This window comes from Corvus moneduloides, chromosome 20, assembly GCF_009650955.1.
Source record: "Corvus moneduloides isolate bCorMon1 chromosome 20, bCorMon1.pri, whole genome shotgun sequence".
NCBI classification, from domain to species: domain Eukaryota; kingdom Metazoa; phylum Chordata; class Aves; order Passeriformes; family Corvidae; genus Corvus; species Corvus moneduloides.
Window position 1 is genome coordinate 7,348,622 of NC_045495.1, and position 25,934 is coordinate 7,374,555.

General features: G+C 42.8%; 1 protein-coding gene across 3 annotated transcripts in view; it reads right to left on the bottom strand.

Moving 5' to 3' along the window:
• The window catches only part of ANKFY1 (ankyrin repeat and FYVE domain containing 1), a 32,307-nt gene extending 7,202 nt beyond the window's left edge, over positions 1 to 25,105 (bottom strand). The window contains exons 1-19 of one of the 3 annotated variants that reach the window (XM_032130031.1): positions 25,001 to 25,105; positions 20,093 to 20,285; positions 18,449 to 18,567; positions 16,001 to 16,136; positions 14,440 to 14,563; positions 13,126 to 13,275; positions 12,469 to 12,634; positions 10,226 to 10,430; positions 9,411 to 9,479; positions 8,463 to 8,662; positions 7,947 to 8,044; positions 7,343 to 7,568; positions 6,302 to 6,400; positions 5,771 to 5,924; positions 4,689 to 4,857; positions 3,408 to 3,526; positions 2,902 to 3,058; positions 1,743 to 1,943; positions 325 to 501 (exon numbers count right to left, since the gene is read on the bottom strand). In XM_032130031.1, the coding sequence (XP_031985922.1) occupies positions 325 to 501; positions 1,743 to 1,943; positions 2,902 to 3,058; positions 3,408 to 3,526; positions 4,689 to 4,857; positions 5,771 to 5,924; positions 6,302 to 6,400; positions 7,343 to 7,568; positions 7,947 to 8,044; positions 8,463 to 8,662; positions 9,411 to 9,479; positions 10,226 to 10,430; positions 12,469 to 12,634; positions 13,126 to 13,275; positions 14,440 to 14,563; positions 16,001 to 16,136; positions 18,449 to 18,567; positions 20,093 to 20,285; positions 25,001 to 25,010 (2,772 nt within the window). In that variant the 5' untranslated portion in view covers positions 25,011 to 25,105. Of the gene's footprint in view, positions 1 to 324; positions 502 to 1,742; positions 1,944 to 2,901; positions 3,059 to 3,407; positions 3,527 to 4,688; positions 4,858 to 5,770; positions 5,925 to 6,301; positions 6,401 to 7,342; positions 7,569 to 7,946; positions 8,045 to 8,462; positions 8,663 to 9,410; positions 9,480 to 10,225; positions 10,431 to 12,468; positions 12,635 to 13,125; positions 13,276 to 14,439; positions 14,564 to 16,000; positions 16,137 to 18,448; positions 18,568 to 20,092; positions 20,286 to 23,768; positions 23,853 to 24,549; positions 24,849 to 25,000 lie in introns of those variants that run through there. The other 2 variants (XM_032130028.1, XM_032130030.1) reach the window with 2 other exon arrangements.
• Between the last annotated feature and the right edge of the window lie 829 nt (positions 25,106 to 25,934).

Here is a 25,934-nt window from a genome sequence, read left to right on the forward strand (position 1 = left end):
TGGTGTACAGAGGTACTTCTAGGCCTCCAGCGTGTATAAAATGGTATCATGACTGACTGGCTACAACTTGTGTTTGTGTTCAAATGTGCAGAAAGCACAAGGAAAGATTCTTTAAATTGAGCCACACTACCTAGTGATTGCCACAAACCCAACATGCTCAAGTGAAGGCTTCTGCAACAGCTCAGCTAACAGTACAGGCTACGGGAACTTTCTGTTTCAGAAAAAGTGGTGTCACTCCCACGGGATTGATCAGCCTGCAGGCACTGTGCAGTAAGGCAGAATGCACATTTTTAAGCAGGGGAACGGTGACTCTCCAGCACGCACCAGATTGCGCACAATGATCTCCGAGCCAGCCTGCACTGCCAGGTGCAGAGGGGTCAGTTTGGAGGCATCCTGGACCCGGGAGTTGACATTGGCCTGCACACTGATCAGGAACAGCACGCTCTCGATGTCCGAGTTCTGAACAGCCACATGCAGGAAATTCCGACCTTTATTATCAACCTGTGGCAGAAAGGGCATGTGAAATTAATCCATTAATCCTGCAGAATAAGGTGTTTTATGCAGTAGGACATGTTTTCACTAAGAGACACTTGCTCCCTCTACTTGAACTGTAGAATCTCGTTCCTTTCCCTCATTGACATTAGAGACTTACCTGATAGATGTGACTATCAAATAACCAAACTGAGAAATTATCTGCTGCAACTGCTCGGTCCAATCTGCCTCACACTAGTTTATTTCTATATTATAACCTTGTCATTTCTTGACCCCACACTGGAGAGTATTGTTAAACAGACAAAAGATTAACAGCTGTTGTAGTTAAGTACTGAGCAGCAGTTAATGATAAACTCAGTTAAATGACACAAGCTTGAGTCTATCTGGCAATTAATCCAGGAGAAGGAAGCAACATGGAATCCTGCCACGCTGATGCAAAGTGTATTCACAGAACCATAGAATGGCTGGAAGGGACCTTCCAAGGTGATCCCATCCACCCCCTGCCATGGGCAGGGACACCTTCTGCTATCCCATGTTGCTCCAAATCCTGTCCAACCTGGCCCTGGACACTTCCAGGGATGGGGCAGCCACAGCTGCTCTGGGCAACCTGAGAATTCGGTTTTTTTGCTTAATACCAAGTACATGTTGTTCAACTTCACCTTGCAGCTGACCTTAAAGCATATTTAAACTGGCTGTATTTGTAACCATGTTTTACATATATTACAAGAGCTCACTAAGTACTCAAATATTTTGCTAGTAATTAAACTTACACAGGATAGGAAGAACCTCCTGAACAGCTGCCTGAAGTGTCACACCAGAAGCCTGAAGATACAGTTGGAGGTTTTATAGTTCAGCAGGGCAGCATAGCATCTATTATTCAGTTATTTTAGGTCACGTTTTCTGTTTTGGATAGCTTTAGGAGAGCTGGGTAATAGATTATTTCTGCACTAGTCCAGCACAAGACAAGAGTAGAGTTAGAATTTCCTCCTTATACATACATATGCCTGTTTCTCAGTTCAGTATTGACAAGATAAGAAGATTTGACAAGATACTAACCCTTAATGTTCTTACTCACACATATCACATACACACCTAGTTTCCTAATAAATCCTGCTAAAGAGAACTGGCATCTGGCAAACGGATTGCATGTAAAGCCACAAAAGGATAAAACAGAACCAGCTTGTGGAACAGCTGTTACCACAAACTAGTGCAGTAACAAAACCAGCATGGTTTGAACACTCCCAGCTTACCTGTTCTGCAGCTCCTGGTTCCCTCTTCAAAATTGCTTCAGCTGCTTTATTATTTTTATACGTCATAGCGCAAGCAAAGGGAGTCATTCCTTGCCTGTCACGTACATTCAGCTTAATATCTGGATGTGAAATCATCAGCTGAATGATAACGTTATGTTGGTTGCTAATGGCAACATGGATTGGAGTTCTTCCTTCTGCATCCTAGAAGGAAACCAGGAAGTTTGTTATATATAGACTCAGTAGTACACAAATCCTTCCCTAATTTTCAAGGGTCAAACCAACTTAGTAGCTTAGTCCTGTGACCTACCCAGCTTCCTTCAGCATGGTCACCAAACAGCTGCAGGGTGAGCTCAAACCCACAGTGTAAGAAAAGCAAATTGAGATTTGTTTCTCCAAACAGGCTGGCCTCAATCCTGTGCTACATGGCCTTTTAATAGCTCACCATAACATTTCCCATGTAGTCAGTCATTCTGGGAGCAGAGATTAGCACTCAAATTTAATAGCAAAGTCAGCTGAGGTGTTTAAACATTTGTTCACATCAAGCAGCAGTTTACAGCCAAGGCTGCTTTGTGACTGTGTTCTGTGATTCATTTTAATGTCACTTTCAACAGCACCAGGACCTAGAAATGTTATCCATTCATCTCTTTTGTTGTTATTTATAAAGCTTCTGTTTAAGGATTACTGTGTAATCGAAAATGAAATGTAACTCAAATCACCTCAGTTTACTCAATAACAGAAGATATTTCCCAAACATACTAACAAAGTAGAGTACTCTGGAGTTTTACACTATAGCTGATTTAATGATTAATTGCAGCACAATACAGCCCTGCTCCTGGCTTTAATTCACACTAGGGACAGAAGACACTGAATCCCATAGTTATATGAGAAAACTAACACTGCAAGAAGTTTTCTGTATCATTATTTTCCTTCAGCATAGCTTCCTGAATTAACCACCATACGGGCAGATAAGCACCAGGTCTGGTAAAAAGGAACAGGAGAGAAAGCAGAGCTTCAGGCAGTCATTGCATTGGCTCAGCTCTAAGAGCAGGATTTTCTTTTCTCTATCAAGCAAAATACACAGCTGAGAGGAAAGTTTGTTTTCACTACGTCAGAGGCAAAGAATCTACTTTAAAAAATTGTGCATGATTTGTTCGCACACCTGAGCATTGACATTGGCACCAAACTCCAAAAGGCACTGGATCACCTCCTCTAGTCCCCAGCAGGCTGCCAAGTGTAGGGGTGTCTGTCCATCATGGGCTTCCTCTTCTCCTTCTCCATTTGGGCCTGGCTTTCTAGGACTATTCACATCACACCCACTAAAACAAACACAGTGCGGTCAATTTATTATGTTTAATCCAGATTTAAACTGCTTGAAAAAAGGTCACAGAAAAGATTACAAGAGCTGATCCAGCAACTGCTGACACATTCTACAAAAGCACAAGTTCCTGGTTTTAGTTTGACTCTTGTCATCAAGAACACGATGCTATTATAGGTAACAGAATGTGTATTTAGGATTGGTCAGAATCTCAAGTGTCACCCACCCAACCCAGCAAAAGCCTAAGGAAGCACATAGCTGTTACTGACTCAAGATAGCATTCAATTAATTTATGCCAGGGGCATCCCTACATGCATGTTAGAAGGTTCGTATCTTGGAAGGGGTCTGACCTGCGGATCAGGAAGCAAGCAATCTGTTCACTGTTCTCATCAATAGCTCTGTGGAGAAGGGTTTGTGAGCAGCCACTTGGTCCTGACCCCCAACACGTTGCATCACAGCCATGCCTAACCTGGAAGGAGAAGCACAATGACACAGTGAAGGTTTTTTTCAACAGGCTCCTACTATAGTCCCTGACTAATGCTTCTGGAACATTATCCCCTAGAGGTAAAACTTGAGATGCCTTGTCTATTCCTGTGACAGTCACTGAATTTCAGGAAGCTACTTTAAAGTCTTCCAGACCAATATTTTATTGTTTACTGTGTAATCCTTAATTAGACGGTATTTATTAACAATTTAAATATTCATCTATATACTTTGATAGATCTTAAGCAGGATGGACTAGTTACCTCACTTTCAGCAATGACAAGCACCTACAGTAAATCAAGCAGCATCAGCAGACATTGCCTTTGAAGGTCTGGCCCATTTACCTGCTTTCTTACACAATCAACTAAACAGAGAGAGTTTTTTTCCAGGAATTGTTTGCTAATATTTGTATTCTTCTACTAGAGAACTACATACTTGAGCAATGTGGCACTTAAGACTTGTTCCACTCCACTTTACAAACTATTTACAAGGTTTAAACATGAGTAGTTAAGAGTGTTGACTCCATAAATGTTCTTATCCAATACCAGCACAGTCAAGAACAGTTACAAGATGTATTTCTCAGGTCACAAGCAGAGTTTTTAAATAGTTGTCTCTAGCAGACAACTGGACAAAGCAAAGTAACTTCCTTATGAAAAAGACACAAGGAGGTCTACTTGTATCTCCTAGGAAATCTCCTGCTGTATCACCCATGCCTGAAAGTAAACAGTCTTTAAAGTAAATATAAGCTTTTAAAGGCCTTCTTGGTTCAACTTTAAGATGCAATAAAAAGCAACATATACACTAAAGCATAAAATGAGTATTCAGTTTTATTCAGAAAGCTGATCATTACACAAGTCGTGTATGCTACAGACTGATCTAAGCAGATACCTACTCCTTCCAGATCAAGAATCCAGACAGCATATTCTACGTTTTTATTAAAGTGGCTGCAAGATATTTGGTTATGCAGACTACAGTATTTATAAGATTCCTGCAGTAAAGAGGAATTTGTGGTGAAGAAAAAGACCTCCAGAAATTAGTAATATTGGACAAGTCTGTTCTCTTCATGCATTGAGTTTGTTTTTGCTGATGAAACCTTTTTTTGCTAGCAAGATGAAAAAAAGTGAGACTAAACCAACTGACAGTCTTACCAGAGTTGATGCAATATCTTCCAGGTTGTTTTCCAAGGCAAGCCATAAGGGAGGATTTCCTTTCTCATCCGGCACAGACATGTCTGCTCCCCTGGTACAAATGGCATCCACCACAAGTGGGAGCTGGTTTTGGATGGCCAGCTGTAGGGCTGTCTCTCCATCCTGGGTCCTGCAGCAGGGACACTTGCAAGTGTTACAGGTGCATCATAAAGTTCAGCTACAGCACTTTATTGGGAAAGCCAAGAATTATCTCCTCTTGTATGTATTTTTGCTGTGGTAAGACCATCACAAACACACCATGTATTTCATCACAGCTCTGCAGTCTACCTTTCTTCCTCCCTTCACTTCTAGCAAGTGATTGATTTCTAAAGTTGGAAAAACAAGTTAGTGTTCTTAGCTCAGAGACACTCAATTCCTTCAGTGCAGCCATTATTTGCACAGAGTTCCTTCCAAGCCAGCCTGCTGCCACAGAAGCAAACAGCTTTGTCTGCAACGTGGCAACACTTCAAGCAACAGTCAAATACCAACTGTTAAAAAGTTGAAGTTAGCACAGCAGCATTAGGCAGTTTGTACCCATGACATTCATTACAGTACAGCTCGCCAAATTTAACAGACAGCCTGTCAGTCATGTAAGCAGACAAATGTTCTGTTAAGTCTAATATCAAGTTGTCTAGGAGATACTGAGGAGGGAAGTTTATCAGACTCCTGTTGCTGGATCTATATCTAATATATTTTAGATAGTAGCAAACATGCAGCTCTAACAAGCTGGCAAATGGATGAGACAAGAGAAGTTCAGTGCCTCTAGGCCTGTCTCTAGGACTTCAGTCTCCTACAGAGGATGCTGTTTTACCTAGAATTAAGTAGCACCTCCCTCTGCAGCCTCAAGAGGAGGTACTGACCAATGGAGCTACACATAGGTCCAAGTTAACATATGTAATCCCTCAGCCATAACTAGTGCCACAGAACAGTGCCAAACTGTGTAAATCACAAACTGAAACAAATCTCAAGCCATTATACAAAGGCAGTCACCACCTGCTCCTAGATACATATGCAGGTAAGTGCTGTATCAGTTAGGATCTTACCTGACATTTATATCTGCCTGATGCTCCAGCAGGAAGAGGGCACTCTTACTGTCCTGTCTCTGGATTGCCATGTGTAGGAGCGTCTGTCCGTCTGACATGGTGTCATTGATGGATGCCCCAGATCCAAGCAGCTGAGCTGCTATTGTGTGCATGCCTGAACAGTTCAAACTCATTAGTATTTTACCTTCCATTCTATAAAACGGAAACACTGAGACTAATAGAACCGAGTTAACGTGCACAGACAATACAGTGATCTGATATGAAAGCTGCTAGGGAGTTCACACAAGAAGAATTCCACAGAACTGCAAGTACAGTTCTGGGCAGAAGCTGTAGGACTAGAAATCTTTCACTAAGTCATATGTGAACACGAATTTTAAAAGATGAAGAACCATCTAAAGCCCTCCTTGACAACTCCTCCCTAGCAGCACAAGCCAGAACATGAACACACACCTGCTGTTTTATCTTTAAGAAAATCTTGTTCACATCATAGCTTCCCTATCATTGTAAAGTCTCATCTTGAAGGGCACATACCTGTCCAAAGAGCCAATCCCAGCACAGTCTGGTCTCTTGAGTCCTTTAGACTAAAGTCAGGAATAATTTGCAAGTTGTTGGTAGCATGAAGAGCATTAGCTACAAAAAAGCATAAGGAATTAGGGCATTCCTGTACTTGACCTGCAGTCACAGACTGAAAGCTGCAGCAGTAATGTCACATTTTGTAGAAGGTTGTTCCTTTAGCAGTCAGTTTTTAAGATCTGACAAAGTACCTTCAGCTTCCCTGATGTGACACTGCTTAGCATTCAGACAATATTGCCACTACTGCCTAATCTTAACACATATACTAAGAAAAATTCAGTTTTCTAGCTAAGAGGCTTAACCTGTCCCTTTCTACCTGCAATTCCAAATATACAAAGCATATACAAAGCTCTGAGAATGAAGAATGGAGGCTCCACAATAGAGCAGCAGCATCCCTCCTTCTCCATTTCCTGGGATGGACAATATCTACCCCAGTTCACCTAACTCCTTCTAAATCCCACTTATGGTAGGAGACAAAATTGGCCCTGCTTTGGCTGTCAAACTCCCATCCTGCTGCTAGAAAGAAGCTGACTAGTAGGATTAAATGAACTCATCTGCTGATATTTGAGCACTCACGTTTCAATTCTACTATCATTACCAGCATTGCTCTGTATAAAGTCCTCTTACTAAGGAGTTGAGGTAGGCAGAAGTCTCACCACAGAAAGATGCCTTTATCCAAAATTGATTCCAGCATTCACCTGAGGCAAATGCTTTAAAGCGATCTCAGTTGTACAGCTAGAACAGAACCTGAGACTAACTGTTCAAGCCCATTATCTGCAGTGGAGAATTTACAAACACGCACAGACAAAATAATTTTCTAGTTTTAACAAGCAGATGATTGGAGTTTAAGACTACTTAGCCAGTCTTATTAATTGCTATGCTTAAATACTGTTTACAGGAAGACATGCTTTCTCAGTAGTTTGTCAAAACACAACTTGGATCCCATCCTGACACACCAATTCACAGCAGCATCAACAGTCTGGACCAGCAAACACCTACCTTTTTGTTCTAGGATGACTGACACTACATCTGGGTGATTGTAAGCAATAGCCATGTGAAGGGGGGTTTGCAGGTGAACATTCTCTGCTGATGGAGGAGCAGATGCATCCTTCTGCCCAAGAGCCGCTTCTGCCGTCTGGATGTTGGGATTGGCTCCTTGCTGCAGGAGTTCTGCTGTCAGATTTGCTAGGCCGTGCCTGCAGGCTGTGTGTAGTGGGGTTTCTCCCTTTAATAAACAGGGTGCTGGGTTAACAGCTTGAGACATGAAGAGGAGCAGCTTTTAAATTATTAAAACTACAAGAGCTGGTGTAAAGAGTTTCACTCTTAGAAGCTGAAGCTCATTAGGAGTTCCAAACTACATGAGTTAGCTTTTACTAAGGATTTTATTACACCAGGCATTGCAGTAAGTGCTAAAAGCATGTTAACAACTGGTGATTCTGCAAGAACAGTGCCACAAGAATGCAAGTGATCGCTAGTAAATACCTGAAAATATGCAAAGGTTCACAATGTGCTCCAACTTGCTTTAAGCTAGCTACAAGAGATCTCTGCTATCTTATTTCTGAAGAGAAGTAAGGAAACTTTCAGACTATGTGTCTGCTTTTACCCATTTGTTTTGGTGGTTGACTTTTGCTCCATGAGTTGCTAGGAAGAGAGAAGCTGCCTCATTTCCTGCACCAGCTGCTCTCTGAAGTAAGCAGTTTCCTACAGAAAAACCATGAACACTGTTAGAGTGCTACTCCAACCACACTGATAGTAAGTCTGCTAACACCTTCCCCACTACCTTACAACATTACACTTTGAAGCCAACAAGGAAAACCCTAGGTACTAGCAGTCCCCTTCCAACACTGGACTGTCACATGCACTTTAATTTAGTGATTACACATCTTGAAAGTGTAAAGAGGATATTAGAATCTGGCAATGACTCCATATGTTCTGTCACTTCCTGCAAGTCCAGCTCAGCTTGGGACTGTCAGTGTGCCAGCTGTGGGTAAAGCAACTACCACCTACCATTTATTATGGAGAAAATGCTGCTGAAACCTCATCCAGCTCCTCCAAGTGCAGTCAGCATCAAGCAATTAACTTACAAGCCTTCCACCTACAAAGAAATACTCTGTTTTACCTGTTACTGTGTCTGGAGCATCTGTATTGCTGCCTCGCTGGATCAACCTTGCTGCAAAACTGTTCTCATCAAATGAGGTTCCATTCACAACAGGGGCATCCTCAAAAGGGTTCACAGACTGATCAGATGATACAGTGATATACTGGACTGCAAGCCACAGAGCTGTGCTTCCTTCATGATCCTTCAGCTCCAAGTCTAGTCTAAAAATAAAGAGTTAGAGTCCCCAATTTATACCTTAAAAAGTGGTTCCCCAACGCAGCTTAAGTTTCAAGTGTCTGAACAGCTGTACTAGTTCATCTCATACATCTCTGACAACTTTTGCTTGCCAAGAAGCCTACTGTAGCTCCAGTTACTTCAGAGAATTTGTGAATACTCTAAAACAAGCACAGCACCTTTCAATGACTACTAGATTCAAGCTCACTGCTCCTAGGGAAGTGTAGAATCCCTGGTAGATTTGGACTCCCACTAAGTGTAACGAAGAGGCAAATCCCCTTGAGTAAGCTGCGTACAAGAACTGCAAATTCAGCTGCAATCAAACAGAGTCAAAGGAAGTGTTCTGCTTCACCACCCTAAGAAGTCACCAGTGTCAGCTTAAAGCAGAACCCAAGCCGAACTCAAGAACATACTAAGGTATTTCAAGAGTCTTACTACTCCTTTTAACTCCACTACAAATCAAGCTTCCTACATTACCTCACCTTTGAAATTATTTCAGTCTCTTTGAAAAGCACAGAGATGCAATTTGCTGCTTCTTTACAGTAGAGCAAAATCTTACATGGCTTCTGACATGGTTTTAGCATCTTCACTTATGCACAGCCTTTACACTTCTGCATCCAAAGTTATTACTAGTCTTATTGTAAGGCAAAAAGGCACAGAAGAGTTGTTAAACCAGTTTCCGTATCTTCACTATACAGGTAACCTCAGTGTATTTTACATTCAAGTGAGACTTACTGCTTGCATTGCAGGAGCTGACTGAACACAGGCTCATTCCTGACCACGATGGACACATGTAACGGGGTCCTGTAATTGCAGCAAAGAACAGTTACAGCAGGAATAAGCAAGGCACTTCAGACTTTGGCCCCAGTCACCAACACACCCCTAGGGAACCATGGCTTAACTTTCATCTCTGCTTAAAGGAGAAAGGCACAAGCACTTCTTTTAAGAAAGAGAAATCTAAACTTTTAGTGAACATGATTCCAATTAATTTGGTAGTAAGGAACTCATTAATGTAAGAAGTAACTTTACAGGAAGAAGTACAATAGCCTCACCTGTCAGAACTGTGCAGCTGATATATCCCAAGTCTTCTATATTATTTTATGAACTTGCTTGCCAGCCCAACCTAACCTGTGAAAAAGCTTACAGGCCCTACACTTCAGATAAACAAACTGCAGAAACTGGCGATTTTTGAGAACATTTTAGTTTCCCTGACAGCTTCAGGTATATTATTTGTCATCTTAGTTAGCTTTTACCATTCAATGATTCAATAAAGGCAATTTAACTGTGTACCATGTGTTCTAACACTATCAACTCACCCCAGCTTTCTGTAGATGGGCTACATTTAATTGGCCGTGAAGGGTACCATTCAGCCTGCACAACTTTCTACTTTGAGTGCTACCAACTGGTCTCAAACCAGGTAAATGAATTCCTGGTTCCAGGATCAGCTGTACTTTGCTGAAAGACCTGAAGAGGTTCTTAGGAGGCTGCATCTGATCACCACAGCATTGTCTGTTACACTTGTAGCAGACTTTACATCCCACAGCATTTACCTGCCTTTGTTGTCCTGCATGTTTGGATTGGCTCCTGCCTGCAGGAGGGACTGTGCGATCTGTGCCATCTCTGCCATGACATCCGGCGAGTGCTTCTTGGGGCTGTACGATGCCACAAGGTGCAGAGGAGTCTCCTGGTCTCCCAGTGTAGCAGCATTCACACGGGCACCATTTTTAATGAGAAAGTTTGCAGCAAATTTATCTCCTTTTGTGAAACAAAACCAAGTTATTAATGGATATATGTACCCTATATGTTTTATACTCCAGGAAATGGATACACGTGACTTCAATCCATACCATACACTCATTCCAACACAAGTGTCTGCTCCTAAAATGCCTCAGCAACAGGCAACTTCAACAGTGCTTCACTGCAAAGTCAGGATTAAAACACTTCACAGCAAATCCTTTGAAGAAGTGTTTTGCCCACAGGTTACCTGTGACTCAAGTTCTCACACCAGCTTATTGTTATAGTGATACTGACTTTGCTCATTCCTCTATCAAGATAAATCCATTGTTCCTTTAATAAAACATTGGACAAACTGTGATACTAAACATACAAGTATTTTTTGAACAAAAGGTACTATTTCAAGGCATAAGTCAAAAGCTTCCAGTTCAAGTTAGCCTGTTGAGTCTTACTACATAAACAGGAATAACACAGCCTTTGCTCTTGGAAATTCAGGCCCTCATATATATACAGGGTAAGGGCTTCAGCAGTGCAGACCCACCATGCACAGCATTCCCAAGAACTCCTTGAGAGCTTCTCAGGAGTCAGAACTTAGACCCACTTTCACATATGAAACCTTGTACTTGAAACACCAATATGCAAAGAATAAATTCAGGAAAATACTGGCTGCTCTTGCTTCAAAGGCTATTTTGCATAGACATATTCACATTTTGCTTGGCCTGAATGCAAGAGTGGAGAACAAAGAACAGTGTTTTAAATCCATATTGCTGGATTATCTCTATCAACAAAAACAAAAGTCCCATTCTGATCTCCATAGATGACATTCCCCCACTTTTCAGTGATTGTAAGTAGTAAGAATCATGTGGCAAGTGCAGACAATTTGCTTTAGCTCCATTTCCAGAACATGTGGTTGTTAACTGTGATTAATTCACTGAAGTTGTGGTTACTGAAAAGCAAGTGTTCATTCTCAGAGCTCTAGATCAGACTGAAAGCAGACATTAGAACTAGGGACAAATGCCAGTATTAAGTATGAAGAAGAGCCTGCTGCAATTTTTCCAGTGTTTTATATGGCTGCAGCCATCACAACACTGACCTATGCCTACAATGTCTCCTACTCCCGTGGCTGAAGTCTCACTCACAGGATCAGAAGCCAGCATTACCCTGTGTAGACATGTAGGAGATGAATTTAAATTTTGTGAGTTTAAAATTCAGCTCCCAACTTCTTCCTTTACTTCTAGGGGTCCGAGACAGTTTGCTGGTAAAAATAAACTTATGCTTGGCTTTCTGGAAGAGAGCTGCCAAAGACATTGCAGAAATAACAAGCAGCACAAGGTGTTCGCTGCAGATTTTTACCACACTTTGACCACAGGCCAAGATGCTGCTGATCCAAAGCCTTCAGAGTACTGTGGCCATGGCAACCAGAACCTGCTGTGCTCCAATTCTCATAAGATGCATTTTCCACTCTAAGGTGGGGAACAGCTCAATATAATCATGTAGTTGTACTCAGACACCACTCTGGTAACTGCACTGGAGCTTTGGAAATATTCAGACTGGACAGTCCAGGTACCACCACCTGCTCCTCATCTTCTTTCTGTCAGATTTTCCTGTTCTGAAACTGCTATGCAGTGGCAAGGACCCTTACTGTTAACCATATTTCAAAGAAGCATATGCTGCATTCAACCCAAGTCTAGGAAAGGACTTCTTTGTGACCCTTATTTTGTCATGCTCAATTCAACTATTTGTCAGAAAGAATACTGTTAAATTAGAATATTCCCAGTGTCTCCCTAGATTTCTTCCTTTAGCAGGCAATGTTCTACTAGATTGCACCTGGATGTCACATAGCATAAGTTTGCCCAGCCAGCAAACTGGCTCTCAGATCTCAAATAAGTCTGTTTGCTCTTATGTCTTAAAAAAAAAGAAACAGGACAAAGTTCATACTTCACTACAATTTTCTAACTGCAGTGTCAACTACAACATGACACAGGAACAGGCTTTGAAATATGTATTCCACACTGGGAACAACTGGAAGTTAACAAAGCTTCATATCACATCTCCTTACCTCTCTGGATGGCTTTATGGAGCAGACTCCAGCCTGTCTTGTCTGCCCTATCTACATCAGCCTTGTGGTTGACCAGTGTAGTTGCAATACTCTCCAATCTTTGGGCCAGGGCTAGATCCAGAGCAAGATCTCCATTGTGATCCAATTCATTGAGCTTCCCAGGAAGCTACAACACAAATACAGCCAACTGACATTACAAGTACTTGAATAACTCTTCCTTGCCTCTTGTTGGGAGACAACTTATTTGCTAGTTGTTTAGAGTTTTCATCCAAGCAGAACAAATACCTGTTACTTCAGCTTTCAACAGAAAAGTTGTCCAAGGAAATGATTCTTACTGAACAGCCACGAAGCAGCAAAGTTGGCTATTATAACCATTCAGCTTTAAATGTACATAGCAATATCAGGTAATGGATTTTATTAGATATATTCTGTTGCATGAAGATGTTTTTAAGTGTTACAAATCACTTCTAAATTATGTCTTCATGGAGCTACTGCTAGATAGACCTCCATTACCTACACAGAAGTAGCTGTGGCAATGCTGAACATGCAAATAAGAATTAGTGAGAAAAATCACTAACGAGGTTCAGACTGGTACTTAGGAGCTAGTTACTTGAAACACCAAATTCTAGAAGATAGATCAAGTCAGTCTCACTATACCTGTGAATCCATTTCAATAAGATACAAGAAGACTACATCTTCTCTCTCAACTTTAATGGCCTTATGCAAAGGATATTCTGTCTTTGACTTGAACATTTTATACAATAGCTGAGCACTCATGCTGCTGAAGTCTTCTTTACGCAAGTCATCCTAGAAGCAATAAAAAAGAGAAGGGTAAGCAATACTCCTGTTATATTTATAGACAAGGCATTGTACAATGTAATTTTGAAGTTCACAAAACAAGTTCAGTTAGAAGTTCCATTTTGATAACATTTTGGCAGGAAAAATCCCAGATAGTCTTTTAAGATTAGGAAGAAACAATCAGGAAGCTTTGTATCTTACATTTTAATTTCAAGATCAGTCAGTGAAATTTTTCTTCCTTTTTGTCTACAGACATGGAAAACTAGCATTTTACCAGACACTATGGTGGATTAACATCTAGTCTTTAAGATAATCCTCTACTGACTTATTCTTAACTTTGCCGAAAAGTCCTACAACTACTGAAGACTGATTCATAAAATTATGAATAAAAGTAAACAGAATCTTCGGAATAAGAAGGCCTTAGGTCTCAGTTAGTGCTCATTTGACTAAACAGAAGCAACTTCATTTCCATGTAGAGCTGAGCATCAAAAGTTAGGAGTCAAGAAGAAAGTTGACTGCTGACCCAAAGGTTCAGACATAATAATCTTTTTTTATGTATTAACATATCAAAACACTTCCCTTTGCCTTAGCATTAGCCAGAGAAAGAAACATCCACATCTAGAGCATGAATTTTAGATTTAGAATAATCTGAAGCCCCCCCGCCCCAAGTTTACTGTTGACAAGTCTTATTTTAAAGGCTAACTCATTACTCAGTTAATCAAACTTTCTTCAAAATAAGAGATCAGAGCAAGTGAAACTTCCAAGCTGGTTGCAAGACCGGCTGCCTCTCCCTCCATTACAGAAGATAAATTTCCCTGGCTTCCATGAATTATTTTTAGAAGTAAAAGCAGGCCTGGGATTTGTGATCTGTATAGACAGAGACCAACTATGGATGAACTTCTAAACACTTTGGAGTCCAGATTTGATAAACAACTCTCTTGCTTATTAGAACACAGTCCCTTCTATTTGGGTCATGTTTAGGAAACTAAGACACTTTGTACAGTGAAGTATTTCCAATGAACAGAACAAGTTACTCCCCCCTACCAAGACATTCTCAAGACAATTGACCAACTAACTGAGGTTAGACAGTGTGGTAAGGTAAGCAAAATTCTACTATTACATTCTTATGATGTCCAAACATTTTTTGTCTTGCCTCCTTGTGCCAGAACTCACCCAGTGGCTAGCAATAATCTCAGCACAGTAGTTGAGGAGTGTGCTGGCACTGAGCTCCTCGGCAGTCTGATAGAAACGGATGCAGTTCCTGACATTAACGAGTGACATAACTCCTTTTTCACATCTGTCAAAACAGGAAAGCCAGTGTCAATAACCAAAAAGCTTCACTTAATCACTCTCCCATGCTATAATAGAGTCCTAAGACTCCTTTCTACAGATACCAGTAGAATATAGCAGGGACTTGCTTTAATAAGGCTAAACTGCATAAACATACTTTTGTCAGAAGTCCTAGAAGACTTCTTCCATAAAAGCAGACTTCTATCAGAGCCCACCTAGCCAAGGTCCATAATAACACCACACTGCAGCAGTCTGCAAGTAGAGATCCATCCCAGTTCTCCCAAGGGCACAAACTGCAGTTCATTCACTACCATGAAGTAGGGAAGATGTGTATCTCTACAAGTACAACAGTGATCACAAGCAGGGGTTGTAGAGGTTGGATATTAGGAAAAATGTCTTCACTGAAAGGGTGGTCAGGCACTGGCACAGCCGCCCCAGGCAGTGGTGGAGTCACCATCCGTGCAGGGATTTAACAGGTGTGTAGATGTGGCACCTGGGGACATGGTTAATGATGGACTTGGCAGTGCTGGGCTGCTGACCACTCTATCTTAGTGGTCTTCTCCAGCTTAAACAATTCCATTATTCAATGATTCTGTAACTACAAAAACATCTCATAATTATGAATGGTATCCTACACATCGACCAGCCAACTGCTAAGTTCACACTACAACATGAGGGCAGCTTTTGGGCTGGTACAAGGCTTGAAGCAGTTTTAGCACTGGCCTTACAGATTTCAGCTTCTCTGGTCAGAACACTTGACAGCAATTTAATTGCTTCATGTTGAAGGCATACAAATCATAGATTATGAATGTACTGCTACAGATACCCCTTGGGCAAAGGATTATTCAATTAAAGGGTACTTTGACTAAATTCAAGGCTTTGAAGTTGTACAAACTTGACGAGGTTTCAATTTGTACATTCAGGCTTCTCACTAACTCCAAATGGTTTAGAACACTCTGTAATTCAATATAACAACCTAGCCCCTAATACCATGGTGTAATCACAGTCTCAGAACGTGAAACCATTGTACATTAACCCTACTTCTGAAGAAAGGTTGCACAAGATGCACAGAAGTTACAAAACTTTCACCTGTGCCACTTTAATACCAAGCTAATTGCCATTGACTTCCTAGCATTCTCTAACAATTCCTTTCTTGCAACTCTCCTGAACCTGATGCTATTCTACTATCTCCTCTCAACACCAGATTAGGGTTATTAGTTTGACTGGGAGAAGAACTGCAAAGTAAACATAAAACTTATGAGAAATCTGCTACAGTTTAACTGTAGCACAATGCTTCATTTCCCCTGATAAACTGAATGTCATGTTGTATTATTAAAAGCTCAAGACTTTGAAAAAAGTATAATTTTATCCAATTGCCAGCAGCTATCATCTTATTTCTGTTCAAACAAGGTTTAAGAGTTCAGGTATATTTACTAAGACTCACCTTTCCCTAAGCAGCTGGAGCTGAAATTTATTAGCTAATTTCATAAGCTCCGTCAAGAAGATATCATCTTCTCTTAGCTCAAGTTCATCTGTGTAGATCCACCGCAGCATTGCCATGGTTACCTCTGGGTCAGCATCTGGTACAGGGAGCAACAGGATTAATAAAGTACCTAAAAGCAATCACCTATCCTAGTAGTTGCTCTTCCTTTGACTTCTGAAAGTCACAGCTACCATAAAAAGATGGTCTTGTTTTGAAACTGTACTTAGTTCAAAATGTTGAAACTGGTCAGAAGTGGAATAACAATGCTGGCACCAAGCAGGAAAACCTTCTTGCACTGGGACACTGCAGAATGCAGGGAGCTATCTGCTACACCCACGTTGCATATTTAGGGACCAGTGATGCCCCTTATGCTCCTTGGTCCCTCACATATGGCCAAATGCACATCCACATCTGACAAGAACAATCTCCCTTTTTGATTTGACAGCCATATGTTATGAACTGCTGCATTCCAACAAAGGTATTTACACCTTGTTACACTTTGGTAGTGACTACAAAGCACTTCAAACTGCTGGCAGCCACTTCTAGGAAAAGTGCAGAAGAGCCAGTTTAAGGAGCTGGTTTTATTTCAGGTGTTTACAAGACTGATCACAAACTGATGTTTTTATGCAGTGGGAGTAAAACGGAAAATCACATCATGGGACACTACTCAAGCCCAGTGGCCAAGGACCTTTGTCACCTACTCACAATTAAAATGACAATCCATTTTACAAGGATGTAGGTAAGAATAACTTCAGGAGATCAGATCAACAACAGAAATACCATTCATTTAAAAAATTAACCTTAGTCCTCTGAGCTGTTTAGTTTTTCTAAAAAAAATTTAAATTAAAAACCTTAAAGACACCAGAATACCCATCCTAAAACATCTCCTTTAGATGGAGGGTTGGCCCAGATTATCTGCAGAGTAGCAGCAGTACTTGGCATGCAGACTGCCTCCTAGGAATCACAAGGTTTTAGTAAGACAAGTATTTTTTGCCAAACTTGAAGCAATCAGAAAACCTACTTGAGATGTACTATCAGCTCTGCCTTGGCAGAGGTAAGAGTGCATTTTCTCCCTCTCAGTAAGAGAACATGTGTTCATCTCTTTCTACTCTTTTAAAGATTAGAAAATTCTGCAGATTACACGAACTCTAAAAACACTCAATCTCAAATGCTGCCTGCATTCTGAAGATAGGATTCAGGCAATCTTAGCTTGCAAGTTCTTAAGAGAACCTCTTAAGAAAACCATTTCCAGGGAACAGCTTGTTGCTTGCTCCAGCTACTTCATAAGGTAATCCTTGTGCCATTTATCAAATTTATTAAAAAATCAGTAATTCAATTTTACAGTGGAAAGTATCATTTACTAGCACACATTCAAGTAGTGTTTGCACTGTTAAACATGTAAGACGGCAGTTACATTTGACATTCTCAGACTAGCTTAGACGTGGAGCTAGAAACGCTTCGGACTGCCACTTGGAATGACACTCCAAGTAACATAAGAGCTTTTTAGTAATAGCTTTTGTTAGCATAGCAGTTTCAAAACTCCTTGGCATCTGTTTTCTTGTGCCTGCAGAAAGATCCACAAATCATGTTGCACGGAAGCCCACGCTGTCTCATAAAACCAGCTTGCTGTGACTTGCTACTTTCCAGTTTGTTTGTACTTAGAATTCATGATAAGATTAAGTGCAGAAGTGAAGCCAGTGCTTAATATTCAACATGCCAGTCAGCAAGCCTGCTTAACTTCATACCTGGTTTTATTGCTCACAAATTAATTGTATAAGGCTGTCCTACACTGTTAAGTACAGAAAAGCCTGTTGAGAGTTCAATCTGCAGAAACACTGCTCAGTGTAAGTACATGCAAGAAATAGCTACAGCAAACCAAAATGCTCATGTAGAAGATGGTCTTTTGGAAAACTTCTCTTCCTCACCTGTTTTACAAAGGTATCAAAGTGCCAAAGCAAACAATTCCAATAACACATCAGTACTTGCATTCACTTCCCACACACACTGTGTTAACAAGCAGCAAGGTATTTCCATGACACGCTTCAGAGAAATTATGCACACTACCTCAAAAAGCCCTGTCCTTCCTCACAAAGGAAGAAGTCAAGCTCCTCCATATAGATTTGTTTTTCATTACGTTTAGTTGACTCTAGAAAAGACAAACAGGCCACCAATCTCAACCCCTGTTTGTTAAAGAGAAAGAAGGCAGGTTATTGACTTAACTACCCCTAGCACACAGTTCACAAGCTCACTACCACTTTTCAGAACGAGAGCTCCATAATCAACAGATTAAGCACCACTTTGAGTGGACAGCACTAGACTGAAAGGCACTTAAGCAACCTTCTCCCAACAGGCCCTTTCACAAGTCACCCTAAAGACAATGAGGCATCACATTACTCAGCAGTGACTGACCTGACAGATCCAGCTCCTCTGTTGAGGCAAGGTTGGCAAGACTCCATGTATCACTGCGTGCGGCCAAGACAAATTTGTGAGCTCTGATGTGCCTGTCCCCAACCTTTATCTTCAGATCACTGATAGGAGAAAAAAGCACAAACACATATTATGCAGACTTCCCCTGCACTTAGGTATGTATAGATTCAGCATCTCCACAGTATCTATGTCATGATATCCACGATTTTGGTTCAAGTTGTTTGGGACATTAAAACACAATTGGTTAAGTAAAACATGTTGTCAAATGGCAATCCATATTTTTCTAGGGAGAAATGCAGTGAGTCATTAATACTTCAAGTACTTGGTTGGGTTTGGGTTTTTTTACCATTTCAGAATAAACAGCAAGAGAATTATTGTAGAAGTTAGGAAAAGCCACCAATCTTGAAGTTAAATATTTATGTCACAGTGTCCATACTAATACTGTCAGCTAAGTACCAACGCTTTCAGGCAAGACCAGCAAGAGAACAACACTGTTTGACAGTAGTCTGAGTGCAAGGCAGAACCTCCAGCTCCCCGGAGACCAGCTGTCAACAACACCCATTCCATCCTGACCGTTTATACCAGGTTATCCACTGCAGTTAGAAAATACCTGACCTGCTCTTTTTGAAGTCCCATGGCTTGCAAATGTTCTCACTGTGTAGGTGTGCTTTCCAGACCATTTTCCAAATCAAAGTACTGCTATAAACTACAGCACAACACCGAGATGTTACTTAATGAAACCTGCACTGGGACCTGCTACCTTTCTCATTCTGTGATGTGTAGGCCCTTTTAGACAACTATTCTATGCATTTAAAGCTAAGAAGCTGAACAGAGATAAAGTGCTGCAACTCTTCTGACATACACTATCTTTCAAATCTTTTACCCAGCAGGCTACAGTAAATTCTTGCAGGCACAGAGCCTTTTCTCAGGGAGGCTCATGAAGAGATGCTGGTGCAAGGAAATTTTAACTAAAATAGATTTTCCCTTACATGACTAAACTTCTTTACTATATTGGCACTGCTTTCAGTAACAGCAAAGAAATTGATAAATATCACAACAGTCTCAGAACTGAATCAGCTCAGAGATCTAGAATACGGAAAGGATCCTTAGTATGCCTACAGAAAAGAAAACATTAACCATAACTTTGTGTTGAGATTCAAAAATACAGTGCATCACTAAGTCACATACATCACCAATACAACCAGACAAGCCAAATTAATCAGGCTTCTACACACACCACTGGAATACAGAACTGAAAATGTTTTAAGGACAAAGCCTTTCAAGAAAGGAACAGTTTTTCAGACACACTGTGTAATTAATCCATCAACTAAGTATGGTCCAGGTCAAAACTCCTTCTGTTCAAAGGGAGCTTTGCTGCTGACAGTGACCATTGTCAGTTTTCTATGAACTTGTCTGAGAAACAAACTTCTGCTTAAAGCTCTCGATTCAAGAACTGGATACAGAATGTCACTTGATTTTAGCACGCTCTTCCATCTACAGCTGCAACTCAGGACGCTATTCACACCAGGCAGCGAAGAATTTTCCTCGTCTAAGACCAGGACCTAGTGCAGTCAATAAAATCAAAGGTTCCTGGAATTCCCCTTTCCCCAGAGGGGGATTCCTTACCTGTACTGCTCCTGCTGATAGAGTTCAGCTACAATGGTGAGAAGTCGACTGATGAAGGTGTCGCTGGCATTGCCCTGGTTGGACTCCACAGCCAGAAGGTTGCACCTCCTTTCTGTATCAACAAGTTTCTTCTGCAGCTTCACATACTCCTGGCGGAGGAGCATCAGATGCTTTTCCAGCTTGGCCACCTCCTCTGCAAGGCACACAGTGTTACTACAAGGTTGAGACATGCACACCTTTTTCTGGCATCTGAGGATAACTTAAACCCTCAGATTACACATGTAGTTTAATTACACAACACTCCAAGGACAGCCTCTCCTCTTCCACATACTAGAGCATCTCACCCCCTGTATTAAACCTTCTATTCTATATCATTTTCATAAACACATTGAAAAATCATAACACAGTCACAGAAGTCACTTACAAAGAAAGTTCTGAATTTTGTAAATTTACAGGAATGCCGTAAAGCTCCTAAAGCCATGGGAGTCCATTTCTGTGGAAATTGTAGTTGGGGTAGAGGACTAAGTCTCTGGTTCTTACCCATATTTTCAGCATTAGGTAAGATGCTATTTGACTTGACAGCTGATACTTAAACCACAAGTGAGCAGGTTGCTGATGTACCATATCTACCTCAGAGTATTTAACTGACTGTTTAGAACTCCTCAACCTGTCAGCTAAGAAACTCCCCAAAAAATGGCCACAGTGGAAAACAGATTGTCCCCAGAATCTACGTGCTAAAGGCCAGTCAAAAATATATAAAACTACTTCCTGCTGACACACACACTCCTCCATTGGAGGCCCTCCACTGACAAGGCATCACATATGGAGTCAAGTCCATGGTGGCTATTTCAGTTCAGAAGCAGCAAAGCAACAGCACCTGGGAATCTGAGCCTTGAACAGGTACTTCCATCCCATTGCAGAACTCACTTTTCCACCACACTTAACTGGTTACTCCATAACATGCTGGGGTAAGTTGTTCACTGAACTCAACCCAGGCCACCTCTAAGAAAAACCTCTACACTTCACTGCTAGAAGGAAACATCTGTACAGCTGTTTAAAACCAATCCAACTTATGGGTCCTTATTTGTGGATTAGTTGCAAAAACTATATGTTTGCTATTAATCACAGTTCTTTATTATTTTCCCCCCACCACTACGTTGATTTTTCAAGTAAGGCCAAATCCCAAACCAGTCCTAAAATAAGAGGGGGCAGGGAGGATAAATTTGTAAGCTAACCAGTGATTTTAGGTGGGAAAGTTCCTACAAGATTACTCCCTACCAGTTAAGAATTCATACTTCGACGACTTTTCTCAAATATTTACTAAATGTCACTAGTACAAACAATGAGAAACTGAGCTCTGTTGATCAGTGTTTTCTTCTTGCTTCTGTAGAAAGTTCAACAGCACAGCTAACCTTGGCTTTGCTCTGACACAGGTCCCCAGGGCAGAGCATCAGTCTCTGGCTCTGCTGCAGACAGAACACCTTGTTTAGCCTGTCCTCTACAGACCTGGCAGCAAATGCTTCCTCATAAGTCTTTTAACTTAACAACTATTGTAATGGATAAACAAAAGGCAACATATCCCATTTTATTTTTCAGTTAATACTACTTAAGCACGTTTGGCAGGTACTTCCTTCAACAGCCTTTTCGTTAGCTTCATCCTTTGAAATTTCATAGATACCCTCTCCTTTGGGATACCTGTCTTTTTCTACTGAAATGTACTCTGATTTCAGAATTGTGCCATCAGCACCACAGCAAGCCTCAAGGAGGGTTTGAAATCCTGCTGTGGTCAGTCTCTCTATCTGAAGATGAATGCAGTTTTGGTGTTCCCAGAACTAGAAGGACATGTCCCTTGAACAACTACTCCTTCCTCATTTCTCCATGAGGAGAGTGTTGGGAGGGCACAAAGCAAATCCTACTGTTACAGCAGGGAGAGCAGGAGTCTGACAGGAGCCCAGAGTGAAAGACACTGAGAACTGCACCAAAAATTAGTGTATGAACAGCACCACTGTTCATCCAGTGAGATTTTTAGAGGCCATACAAATTCAAATGCTAGGAATAAGCAGCTGCCTAACGAAGCTCATTGCATGCACCACCTTACAGAAATACTGCATCTTCCAGTCAAACCATGGGAGTGTGAAGGTGGAAATAAAGAATCCGTACCAGAGGTAACATCGTAAATACGGTCATTTTACCAAAGTCAGCTCATTGGCTCCAAATTAGCCTGAAATCACTAGGATACAATGCAGAACTACCTTAAACTCCCAAACAGCAGTAGCTGAAGCTTTGTGCGTGACCCACAATCCAGCTTGTTACTGTTGCTTTCAGGGCAATCCCAGACAATCCCTACCAGCAGTGAAAGTACCTCAAAGAACCGAAGCTTTGAGAACTCTTGTTTTCAGATTGACACCATATGCTTCCTGCAAATTCAGTGAGAAGGACTGATGGGTATTTGCTTACTGTGCCAGTTACAAGAATTGTAAAAGAAAGTTTCTCTTATTCTACGTGACAACCTGCACAGATGTTGGGTAGCAGCTACACTTGACGACAGTATTTGATCTTACAGCACATTTCAAATGCACATTCAAGAGAGTTCTCAATGTCCAGTTAATAAACATCTACAGCACAAGGGCAAAGCCTCAGTTTTCCCTGTAAAGTGCTCACTTAAAGAGTGAGCAAATAAAATGCACAATTACTGCAGGCACACACACACACACTCTTAATGCACACACTTAATGACCATCCTTGCCTCAAGACACTGAAAGTACAGGCTTAGTAAGATACCAGTAAGCCTCCGGCTAAACATCAATCCAAATGCCTCAGCCGGGTTCAGCAGAGAGGAAAATACAAAATGCCTCTCCTTCTAAGCCACAGTCCAGGTAAATAAGAGCAGTGTTTGTTAACAGCTTTCTGGCAGGTCGATCAGCATCTCACAAACTGGCAGAAGTTTATACTCCATATCAAAGACATTGAAGAGGATTTCAGGAAAGGCTACTGCTATTTTCTTACAGGAGAAGGCACAGAAGTACTTGAGAGCAAACAGCTGAATGCAAGTAGGGAGGCAACAGGCAATGAGAGACAGATAACACATATCAAACACCAGAGGGTCTAGTGAAACCCATCACACAGCCCATCCCACCCATCCAAAGCAGTCCCAGAAACCATACAGACAGACTTTTTTTACTTATGAAGTGGACCTGGGTGAAGTATTTCAGAAAACCAAATTACTTCCTTATCTGCTCCACTGCTCCACACTCTGACCCTTATCACCCCAAGGCTGTACAAGTCACTGCTTTCTTGTTCCTCCTCACTTTTGATCTTTACCCTGCCACCACCCCAAAATTCTACAGCTACTGCTTCTTTACACTCAAGCATTGATCCAACAATTCTTACCCATGCCTTCTTGTAAACCTCTGGAATTAGCGGTACAGAACCCAGAAATTAGAAATGCCAACTTGGCTCTTGTCTTACTAAGCTGTTCAGTCAATTTGCAGGTAGTAATTGCAATAAATCTGATTCAGGTTTTTTGTAGAAGAGGCAACACTTCCTTATGAGAAAAAGCACTTGGCTTCTGAGCAAATAACCACAATTTGACAAGCTCCCTTCCTTAATAGGCCTTCACTTTTCAGCTGACTCAACCGTAGCTCTTAACTAGAGAAGTGAGGCTGCAGGTTGGTACCTTGTTTGCAGGGACAAAATGAGCCCCTCTTCCAAGACATCCCAAGGAACCGAGGAGGGTGACAACAACTCCAGCTTGCTATTCCTGTTCACACAGGATCATTCACTGGTCATGTGCTTTCTTCAGCCAAAAGATCAGAGAATTACTTAAGCTGGGAAAGAATCTCTGAGAAGTATAGATTGTATGAAACAGGGCTTGTATTAACTGCTGGTTAATTCTGCAGAGGAGGACCCTGAGCCAGAGCCTCACATCCTTGAGGGTCTGACTGGGGAAAGTTTCACTGCCTGAAGCCAACCTGGACATCTAAAGCCCTCCAGAACCGGGTCACCAAGGCTTAAAAGCAAGCATAAGAGGCTGGTCAGCTAAATATGAAGCAGTGGTATTTCAGCACACAAGAAGTCAGGCATTGCTCTAGGGATTGATCAATCCAGCTTGACTGCAGCATCCTCTGAGGTGATGCATGCCAGTCCATCAGCATCTGTTCCATCTTAAGTCAATATTCTACAAGTGTTCCTAAAATTTCACCACTGTCCAAGAGCCGGACTTCAAGAGTTGAAGGCTGTGCTTTCGCAACTCTAACTTTATTTCCTTTGTAACTTTGAGCATTTAGCTCCGTTTGCCGACTCCGTTTTCTCCGAGAACAAAAAAGAGGAAGCTTGTCCTGCAGAAATGAGTAGAACTGTAAAAATCCAAGCGTCCCTTCAAATCGCATTAGGTTAAACGGTGTCACGTACAGTCTTCAAGCAACACAGCAGCACTCCAGGAACTCTGCAGATCTCACCTGAGCCTGACAAAAGGACTCGGCACAAGTGACCGGGAGGCTGCAGCACAGGCTCCCCGCGGCGACTCGGGTAGGGCAGGCCGGGATGAGCCCCGGGACGGCGCCGGGATGAGCCCCACGGGACGGGCGGGAGCCCCCTGCGGCCCCGCCTGACCCACGGCCTGCGGGGAGAGGTCGGCGGGACGTCCTGGCCGGCTCCCACCGCCCACAGCAACCCCAAGCCCCCTCCTGAGGGGCAAAGCCGCCCGCGCCAGACCGGCCCCACCCGGGGGTGTCCGCCCGCGGCCCCCGCCATCTCCCGCTCACCTCGGGGGCGACCTGCCCCACCCACCGCAAGCAGGGCCGAGCCCGTCCCGCACGGAGGAGCGGCGGGAGCCGCACACTGCAATGCCCCGGGAGCGGCGGAGTCCCCCGGCCCCGCCCGGCCCCTCACCCGGGCTCCCCCCCTCACCTTCCGCCATGTTGGCTCCGGCACCGCAGCTCTCGCGAGACCGCCGCGCTCTGGCGCTGGGGCGGGCGGCGGCTCTCGCGAGAGCAGCGCGACAGCGCCCGCACCGGCCGCGGCGCTGGGGCGGCCCGTCTCACTCCGCGTTATCCCGCCTTCTCCCGCGTTATCCCGCCTTCTCCCGCTTTATCCCCGGCTCCTCCCCGCCTCTCCGCTGGCACCGACAGCCGGCTGGCGGCACGGCACAGCCCCGCCCCCCCGGCAGTGGGCAGCCGGGTGTAGCCGCCTCCGGGATGCGCTTCCCACGTGGAGGACTCGCCCGGTGATCCCGGTGATCCCGTCCGGAGCGCTGGGCTGGCGGTGAACAGCAAGGCGCCGACTGGCACGGCTGGGGAACGCTGGAAAAAAACCGCCCAGCACCGGGGGAAACGCACCTGTGCATCGAGCGCCGTCCCGCGCCGCCCTGAGCCCGGAAAGCACCTTCTGCCCGGCCAGTGCCCGCACGGCTGCAGAGCCACAGCGACGGTGTTCGGGGCACGGGCGCTCCTCCGCGCGCTGTGCTCACTTAAATTCCTGCTTTTGTTTCAGAGCCAACAATCCTGGACACTGGATCTGTGCCCCCTGGACACTGGATTGGTGCCCGGTGGGTGACAAGTGGTTGCGAGTCGACAGGCAATGGCCAAGTACCAGTAACAGGATCGTTTTCGCAGCCATGTATGCAACACAGCTGCCGCCTCGGCTGCTGTCGTTGCTCATCATCGCTCCTGCTTAGGTGCAACAGAAATGCCAAATACTCGATGCTGGTCCAACAGCAAATGTTTTGCTTGCTTTAAGGAGCAACTTTCAATTAACCGTTTGAAGACTTCATGCACAGTATTGTTTTACAGACATAATTTTTTCTGGACTCTGCCATGAAGTGACCTTTGAAAAGTTGCTCTGC